Source organism: Dipteris shenzhenensis, chromosome 22 (assembly GCF_047967505.1).
Source record: "Dipteris shenzhenensis isolate YYH24624 ecotype China chromosome 22, Dip_SZ_1.0, whole genome shotgun sequence".
Taxonomy (NCBI): domain Eukaryota; kingdom Viridiplantae; phylum Streptophyta; class Polypodiopsida; order Gleicheniales; family Dipteridaceae; genus Dipteris; species Dipteris shenzhenensis.
The window spans coordinates 12,690,814-12,700,112 of NC_141617.1; the positions used below are offsets into that span (position 1 = coordinate 12,690,814).

The window sequence follows — 9,299 nt, forward strand, 5'->3', positions numbered from 1 at the left end:
ATTGATGTTCTTAGTACGTAAAGGTATGTCAATATGTACACCATCTTTCAAAGAGAATTGGTGATGTATTGATGTTCTTAGGTAATAGTAGCTCAATGTAAACATTGAAAAGTTTTTGAATGAAGGCCAATACATGTACACCACCTTTCAAAGAGAATTGGTGATGTATTGATGTTCTTAGGTAATAGTAGCTCAATGTACTCGCAAATACTTTAATAGCAAGATTTTCATGATCATATTAAGCAGTAGAAGAGTATACTATCTATCCTTAGTAAGATATGCATCATAAGAAGTATGTACTTAATCACCAAATCTTTTTTGTCAAATCTAGTTCAAAAAACAACATTACTAGTATATTCAAAATTTTTGGATTGTTTTTTTAGTCCATTTCTCAAATTGGACTTTACACAAGTCCAAAAATTTTGAATAGTGTGTTCCACACTATCACTCTGAAATACTCAAATTCAGTTTCATTACACAGCTTGAAAGTATTGAAGGTTGCGATATTGAAAGCAGTACTAATGTATAGCAGTAATCCAAAACTGTAGTATTCAAAAACAACAAATACAAAAGTAGTGTTCAATCAACCCACAATGGTAATCATATATATATCCTCTGCAACTAATCATGGCAACCACAAAATGCAGTATTCATAGACTGCCCAAGGAAAACTATAGTTTCCTACAACCCAAATCCAAATTAAAAAACTATCCTCTTCAAAAAAAGTACCATCCCTACAGGACTGTGTAGTGAATGTGTATGAAGGGCTATCTACACTACTTTCTCAAACCGAGTCATAAAACCATAACTGTTTATGGTAAACTCGCCTGATGGTCTCATTTCCATCAACAAATTCTTGGTAGCTACAATGCTCCATGCATGGTAGTCAATAAATTTGCAATGAAGGGCCACTAGGTCATCTACATGACTCCCACGAACTTGTATGTCCACCCGTGAACCATCCCGAAGTAAGACCGTGCCTTTTAGTGAAGGTACATGACATATCTGTCAAACACTGGCACAGCTAAAACAGAAAGGCTTGTATGAATCCCATGACGCAAGAGCCACCACAAGATAAGCATTGATATTCAACCAATGGTGTGTTGAGATTTGTGAACTGCAAAATGCCGGTAACCTACAACACATCAACATCATACGTGGTAAGTACATACGAGGGAGTGAAATCCAAAGGGATTCAAATCTTAGCCAAGCTTTGATACTTGGCGTTTGAAGGCATGCAATAGAGATTCACACAAGGTCCCCTCATGGACAGCCGCTACAATTGTAGAGATTGATTGTATTGGAAAAAGCCTGCTCACAAACATGTTTACCGTTGCTCTATCCTCAACATTACGTCCATCAGCAACAATGAATTGGTCGCACGAAGGGCCATCCAAGTCAACCTTTACAATAACCTTTACAATAACAAATGCAATAGTGCCCATGATGAATGCAAATGAACAACCTACAGATTGCATTTGATTCGGGATGTACTCGCTGATTACCTTGATAGGGTGGAAGCATATTTCACCTACAAAGGGCTCCCCCTTGATAACACTAGTCGTGCATCAATACGCAAGGAAGCATTACAGGTATCTCCTTCACCGTTACCTTTCTTAGAAACTACAGGTCCTTCAATCTTGTAATACCCGTCCACCTCAATGATATCTTTGAGTTGTGCAACAACTGCGTGTGGAACATGAAGAGTAATAGTCTGACAACAATCACTGTCAGTAAGGTCCACCCTCATGTACATTGCACATTACTGGCCTTGAATGTACCATATTTGCACAAAGCTTTTCCTTAGAATGTGAATCGCTAGCTTAGATATTCACAAATATTCTCAACGCGAAGCAAAGGAATTTGGATTTGAAGGACAAAAATCAGCAAGAACTAGTGCTCTTGAACTCTCTACTATGTCCACACACCCTTCATGATTCTTCCCCCTCCGAACTTGTGATTGTTGGAAAATTTTATGGGCGATTTAGTACATCGAAAAAGATTAAAAGGAAAGACTCGTATTCCTATCGCCACACATACGAGATGTAATGTCATGATCTCAGACATTGTATCACATAATAAAAAACAAACGTATCCATACACAAGCTTTCAGATCATATATGATAATTCTACATCAAATTAAAGACCTTCACACCAGCAAGAAACTACTATCAAAATCAAAATAATAGTGATTACTTAAAAAAAAGGAAATAGAATCTCCAACGCAAAAGTATTTGCTTCGTTTATAGATAAAAAATTATATTCCATGGCTTTCGTACATCATAAAAACAATTGAAAACAATAAGTTCACCAAAGAATATTGTGGGTAGCTGGAAAAATTAAAGAGATTATCCGTAACATCTAAATGTAGCCCTATTGTACGTAGGATTACTAAGAGCTTCAATAGCTATTTGTTTCTGGAACAGGGGGCTCGATGTTTATAGTCATCCGTACACACTCTAGTTCTCCTCTTCGTTTCACGCAGTATCTTGTGGACTGGAAAACATAAATCAAGTCCTGATGAGACAAACCAGACAACAATCTATTGACATTCCTAACTGATTTCTGTTCGTAACTTAATCTTTACGTCTTACCTTCAGCATGGGCCTCTCGGGCAACAGCTTCGAAACCACGCTTCAAAGATCTTCTGGAGGACTCCCCACGAACCAAAGGGCTCTTATCAACCATCGTTGCAGGAAAGTTGAGCTTATGAAGAGGGTGAGAGCTTTTGATAGAGCATGTAGCCCAAGCACTCACCACGTGGGCTCCTGCGTCGGTACCTACAAAAATTCCACAAACAACTAGACGAACAACACGACAGAGATTCATTTATAACTACGAAGAACACGAATGTACGGTATACCATTTGCCTTCGCATCATTGGAATCATTTATAACTTCTTTCCCCTTGCGCTTCTCATCATTTACCAGTGTATTGTTGCTCTCCATCCGATCAATCGAATGATTCATGACGTCTTTATGTTCGCCCTTCTCATCCTTTACCAACACGTCTTCGCAATCCACAAAAGCCACTTCGGGTTCACCTGAAGACACATAACGATTATTCGTAAGACCCTGTCGACACATAGAAGAAAGTCACTCAAAAAGCACCATCCAATGACGATGTCGCGTCATCGGTAAGCTCAGGTTTCTTCTTGGTGAACTTCAGCAATTTTGCATGATGTAAACATGTGTTAATCGTCCAAGAACACAGAATTCGACTGAAAATGGAAAGTAGAATGGAATAAAGAATTTGAATCAAAACAAGTCAGACGAAGGACGACCTCTCTGGAAAGTGGAGCTTCCAGTGTCCATGGAATCGACACCAGCTTCAACAGCACCTTGAACATCGGAGATCAGCATAGTAGAAGAGTTCGGGATAGAAGCCATAGTAGATGAAGGAAAGGTAAAGCGAGAAACAGAAGCAATCGACAACACGATCGTCCAAGTATGACAGTGTCTCCTCAATTCAAGAAACATTATGTAGAACATCCCGTACAAATCCCTCTCAAGTGTCGATGAACCAAGTAGGAAACACACACAATCAGCAGGCATCTTCGGATTACTGCCCGAAGTGTGGTATTGCTCCTTCACCGCCTCACGGTCCAGCAGAACGCTAGAAGGAGCCCATGCACACAAGCACAGAAAATGCCCATGCACAAAGACTATCCACCGCAAGACCACATCAACACACAGCGAAGATACGGAAAAACAGGGAAGCTCCTCCATTCAACCAGGGAGCCTCCTACAAGGACGGAGGGCGTCCCTCCAAACACACGTGGACGAATGGCGGATCACCACTAGGAGGGAGCCCACATGGATCCGTCCACGTGGCACAAAGAATGGCGAGACATAACATCATGGCCAAATGGACGAATCCCATGCACACACGAAATCCACACGTACACACGTGCAAAGAAACACCCGACGAATGACGTAAAGAAACACCAACACTTAGTCCTACCCCAGTGGCAAGCCAAAAAAAGTGAACTTATATAAAAAATATGTGATTTTTCTCTTTCAAGCCCGAATGATACCGCAGGCAGAAAACTCGTCTGCTATTGGTTCAAATGGGTGAGCAGGGGTGGGAGACAAAAAGCCCCACATTTCCTCCAGATCCAAGCTTCACCCAAAACCGGGAGGCATGTAGATTTCAAGAAAAAAGAAACCATACCTGCATCAAATGAGAGAGAGAGAGAGAGAGAGTTTGTCATAGCTGAACTTGAAAAAAAATTAGAGGCATGGCGAACAGAAGCTCTTGCAAGGTGGGTTACAGCCATAGCTGAACTTGAAAAGAAATTAGAGGCATGGCGAAGTTCTTGCAAGGTGCAGATTGGAGAGCATCAATCGGTAGAAGCCTTAACGTTTTCCTTGAACTATGAAGCCCCTTTTTAGATCTTTGGGTACTTCTCCACGCAGATGCTACCTTCATTCCGCTACCGTTTACCGTTTGAGCCTTCGTAGAATTCCCAGCCAATTTTCTGGATTTTAACATCAAACCTATGTCGCTGTTCTTCTGTTGTGTTTCTTCTCGTTTATTATCATCGTCATGCATGCCTCATGTTGCCACGGGGACGCTATCCTTGGAGAGAAGGATACCAGATAGTGTAGTTTGTTGCCCGCCTACAAGCTTGAGTGTTACTCCGGGCCCTTGGGTTAGGGGTAGGAAAATAGACTTTTGTAAGCATAAGGGCAAGGTCCTGGGGTCGTTTGCTGAAGGGGTTCTATGCGAATCAGGAACTTACAGTGCCTGCCCTACAGAGGCATTAGGTGGACACCGTAAGAGGAACGAAGACTGCGATATTGAAAGCTTGAATCTGGAGATTTTAGGTCAGCTTAGTCCAGAGACCGATCAGGCTACTTATGTCTCACTTTTGAGGCACTGCGCCAGCGCCAAGGCATTGTCTGAGGGAAAACGTGTGCACGAACACATGTGCAGACTTGGATATGCTGGCAATAGATTTCTGAGTAACCTTCTCGTACAAATGTACAGCAAGTGTGGCAGCATGGAGTATGCACGTGCTGTATTTAACAAAATAGCCCACAAGAATTCGTACTCTTGGAATATTATGATTGGAGCTGCTGCCCAGAACGGGAGCCTAGAGGATGCAAGGGCAGTGTTTGCAGAGATGCCACAACGGGATGTCATCTCTTGGAATGCCATGGTCGGTGCATGTGCCCAGAAGGGGCATGGCAAGGAGGCCTTGCAAATGTTTGGTGAAATGCATGCTGAAGGATTTGAGCCAAATATTGTCACCTTCATCTGTGCAGTGGATGCATGTGCCATCATCGTTGCCCTAGAAGAAGGTCTAGAAATCCATGCTACTGTTGCTGGCAACGGATGGGAGTCAGATATCGTTCTGGGGACAGCCCTTGTCAATCTGTATGGCAAGTGCGGGAGCCTGGATGATGCACATGCATCATTTGCAGAGATGCCTCATCGGAATGTGGTCTCCTGGAATGCCATGATCGCTGTGTGCGCCCAGAATGGGCATGGCAAGGAGGCTCTGCATTTGTTTGGTCAAATGCAAGCTGAAGGCTTTGAGCCAAACAAGATTACCTTCACCTGCATTGCAGATGCTTGTGCCACTGTGGCTGCCCTAGGTGAGGGTCGAGTGATCCATGCTACTGTTGTGGGCAATGGATGGGAGTCCGATGATATTTTCCAGTCAGCCCTTGTCAATATGTATGGCAAGTGTGGGAGCCTAGATGATGCGAGGGCAGTATTTCTGGAGATTCCACAGATGAATGTGGTCTCCTGGACTGCGATAATTGCTGCATGTGCACAGAATGGACATAGCAGGGAAGCCCTACAACTGTTCTGCCAAATGCAGGCTGAAGGCTTCAGGCCAAACAAGATCACATCCATCTGCATTGTGTATGCTTGTGCCAATGTGGCGGCCCTTGAGGAGGGTCGAGTCATGCATGGTACTCTTGCTTGCAATGAATGGGAATCAGATGTTGTTGTGGGGAATGCCCTTGTCCATATGTATGGCAATTGCGGTAACCTAGATGATGCAAGGGCAGTATTTGCAGAGATGCCACACTTTAATGTTGTCTCTTGGAGTGCCATGATCGGTGCATGTGCCCAGAATGGGAATGGCAAGGAGTCGCTGCAACTGTTTTTGAAAATGCAGGCTCAAGGTTTCAAGCCAAACAAGGTCACCTTTATCTCCATTGTTGATGCATGTGTAAGTTTGGCAGGCCTAGATGATGGTCGATTGATCCATGCTATCATTGCTGCCAATGCATGGGAGTCTGATGATGTTGTGGGGACAGGCCTTGTCAATATGTATGGCATGTGTGGGAGCCTAGATGATGCAAGGGCAGTTTTTGCACAGATGCCACGGTGGGACGTGGTCTCTTGGAATGCGATGATTGTTGCATATGCCCGCAATGGACATGGAGAGGAGGCTTTGCAAGTGTTTGCTGAAATGCAGGCCAAAGGCTTTCAGCCAAGCAAGATAACCTTCATCTCCATTGTGGATGCATGTGCCAAGGTGGCAGCCCTGGAAGAGGGTCGAGTTATCCATGCTACTATTGCTGGCAATGGATGGGAGTTAGATGTTGTTGTTGGGACAGACCTTGTTAATATGTATGGCAAGTGTGGGAGCTTAGATGATGCAAGGGCTGTGTTTGCAAAGATGCCACAGCGGGATGCAGCCTCCTGGAATGCCACAATTGGTGCATGCACACAGAATGGGCATGGCAAGGAGGCCCTGCAACTGTTTGGTCAAATGCAGGCTGAAGGCTTCGAGCCAAACAAGGTCAGTTTCATCTGTGTTGTGGATGCGTGTGCCAGTGTGACAGCCCTGGAGGAGGGTTGGTTGTTCCATGCTACTGTTGCTGGCAGTGCATGGGAGTCTGATGTGTTTGTGGGAACAGCCCTCGTCAGTATGTATGGCAGCTGTGGGAAGCTTGTTGATGCGAGGGCAGTGTTTGCAGAGATGCCACAGGGAAATATTGTCCACTGGAATGCCATGATCAATGCGTGCACACAGAATGGGTATGGCATGGAAGCCCTCCAACTGTGTGGTCAGATGCAGGCCTTAGGCCTTCAACCAGACACAATAACCTTCATCTGCATCCTCAATGCATGCAGTCATACAGGTCTGGTCGCTGATGGAAGGCGATACTTTACCTCCATGAGTAGGGACCATGGCATATCCCCCTCGGTGGAGCATTATGTGTGCATGGTTGATCTTCTTGGACGGACAGGACTGCTGGAAGAGGCAGAGGACTTGATCATCAGTATGCCATTTGAACATGTCCCTACAGCATGTTTGAGCTTGCTCTCATCATGCAGAATTCACAATGATGTGGAGCGGGCTATGCGTGTTGCAAAGTTTATTTTCGAGTTAGGTCCAGGGAATGCTTCACCATATGTTTTGCTAGCAAATGTGCACGCTAATGCAGGCAGTTCTGATGATGTATTAAAGTTAAGAACAACAACGATCGATAATGATGTGATGAATGTGGCAGGTTGCAGTATTAGTGCATGAATTTGTTGTACCCCCAACTGGAGGAAATAGATGCTGAGTTGCAGAGGTTGTATAAACGCATGAAAGTGGTTGGATATGTGGCAGACACTCAGTGCTTGTCGAGGTGATGAAGAACAGAAAGAAGACATGCTACCTCAGGGAGCACCTGACCATTTATTGGGCTCATTTCCACCTGCTAGGAACTTCTTCACGTCACAGAACCATTGGGTTTGCTCTTGCCGGCATTTTGCTACAGTGTAAACCTTAATGTTGTTCTATGGGGAAAACTTGTGAGGGATGCTAATCAGTTCCTGTATAGTGAGCATGCAGTATATTCAAGTGGTGGTTGTCAGACATTTTTCAAAATGGTCTTATTCTTGGTAATGTTTTAATGTTAATTTATGGAGCGGAGATCATGCAAAAATGAACCTAGGAGAACATATTGAGATGGCAGCTAAGAGTGACAGGAGCGAATGGAAGCTGGGAGAGCTTTGGAGACCTTGACTCTTGAGTAATACAGTATGGATCTGGTATTAATTCAGGGACACATGAAGGACAGATTGTGGAAGGTCAGGGTGTCACTGATACCCTAGTATAGGAGCATGACAAGCGGGAGGAGTGCTTGGGCCGCCCAAGCCAAAGCTCCTATGGAAACCCATTGTTCACTAAAAAAGGAGAGGAGCGGAACTTTCACAGCAATGCATGGGGGGGTCAATACATACAAAGTGGGATTGCACTTCAAAATACCATCCAAAAAGATGGAAAGGAGACGTGGTTTACCTCAAGGTGGTTAGGAGAATGGCTCCTATGCCTGAACCGTGCAAGGTGGGAATGTACCCTTTCTCAGAATTCTAAAAGCTAGGAAAAACAGGGTGCAGACCTCGTTGTTCCCTAATGCGAACATGCTGACAAAAGACAAGGAAGAAAGCTTGGAGAAAGGAGGTGAAAGAACCAGCTGAGAGGTGAGGTTGACAGAAGGGGTGGGAGCCCTCCTAGAACAGTTGATCAAAACCTTCAAGGTAATTATCCCAATGTTAATTAGACTCATGGTGTTATGCATGATGCAGAGGCTATGCATGCATGCAATTGTCAATTACATCTACGGACATTGCTTCCCTGTCACATCTGGAGAGCTGGGTCCAGAATAGGTGGACAAGAAAGGGCTGCTAGTCATCAACATTTGGTTTCACAGAAATGGCTTTTTTTGCCATTTAAAAAAAAGGCTGAAATAGCAGCAGTGCTAATTACAATTTCTCCTTGGACCACTCTTAATCAACCTTTCTCATGGAGCATTGGTGTGTCGGAAAGGTCACCTCCCCATCTGTAAGCTCCCAAATGAGGAGAGCGTGGGGGAGGGAGACCTAGGACAGAAAAGTGAGAGAGGGGGACTTGCCACATGGGCAGCACCTCACAGGAGATTAAGGCTGCCACAGATGGTGCCAGAGACAGTGCAGAAGACGGGGCATCCAAGGGATGAAATGGGCCTGCAAGAGGGCATATATGGAGTAGCAGGTAAGAAGAATATCCCGGGCCAGAGGCGCCTGGGAAGAACAGGTCTATGGGCAGGTGAATGGCCTGATGTCTTTCTCTGTGCCTGTTCATGGCCTTTTGCACCGAATGAGTCACTCTTCAAATTTGATTCTGCATCAGTATCTGTGACATAATTTCAAATGTAAGGGCTTTCTCCCTGGTCATTGTTGCAATGACTACCTGTTCTATCATTCAAGGCAACTTGGACAAGTCGGGCTATGTCACTTCATGATCTACAGCTTCAAGCTGATCTGCAAGATCCTTCAGTCCTACCAAATAATCTAGACTA

The 9,299-nt window shown here is 44.4% G+C and overlaps 2 protein-coding genes across 4 annotated transcripts; one reads left to right on the plus strand and one right to left on the minus strand.

Moving 5' to 3' along the window:
* Positions 1-693: 693 nt before the first annotated feature.
* Positions 694-3,571, minus strand: LOC147887751 (uncharacterized). Of its 3 annotated transcripts, none has more exons than XM_087393761.1 (4): positions 3,284-3,571; positions 2,864-3,043; positions 2,595-2,780; positions 694-1,135 (listed from the first exon to the last, which is right to left on the minus strand). In XM_087393761.1, exons 1-4 carry the CDS (start codon positions 3,552-3,554, stop codon positions 1,089-1,091), a joined length of 684 nt encoding a protein of 227 aa, XP_087249887.1. In that variant the 5' UTR covers positions 3,555-3,571; the 3' UTR covers positions 694-1,088. The 3 variants fall into 3 exon arrangements, with proteins under 3 accessions (XP_087249887.1, XP_087249885.1, XP_087249884.1); XM_087393759.1 differs by lacking the exon at positions 694-1,135 and adding an exon at positions 1,210-2,496; XM_087393758.1 differs by lacking the exon at positions 694-1,135 and adding an exon at positions 1,210-2,517.
* A 539-nt stretch (positions 3,572-4,110) lies between these two features.
* LOC147887752 (pentatricopeptide repeat-containing protein At5g27110-like) lies at positions 4,111-8,841 on the plus strand. Its single transcript, XM_087393645.1, has one exon. The coding sequence runs from the start codon at positions 4,553-4,555 to the stop codon at positions 7,499-7,501; it is 2,949 nt and encodes a 982-aa protein (XP_087249771.1). The 5' UTR covers positions 4,111-4,552; the 3' UTR covers positions 7,502-8,841.
* Positions 8,842-9,299: the final 458 nt, after the last annotated feature.

Bases quoted from the DNA above. Each gene is read 5' to 3' on its own strand.
- LOC147887752 (XM_087393645.1), top strand. From the start codon at position 4,553: ATGCCTCATGTTGCCACGGGGACGCTATCCTTGGAGAGAAGGATACCA.
- LOC147887751 (XM_087393758.1), bottom strand. From the start codon at position 3,554: ATGCCTGCTGATTGTGTGTGTTTCCTACTTGGTTCATCGACACTTGAG. The intron at 2,781-2,863 runs GTATACCGTACA...GAATTTTTGTAG, and splicing joins CAATGATGCGAAGGCAAATG to GTACCGACGCAGGAGCCCAC. The intron at 2,518-2,594 runs GTAAGACGTAAA...TTGTCTCATCAG, and splicing joins CCGAGAGGCCCATGCTGAAG to GACTTGATTTATGTTTTCCA.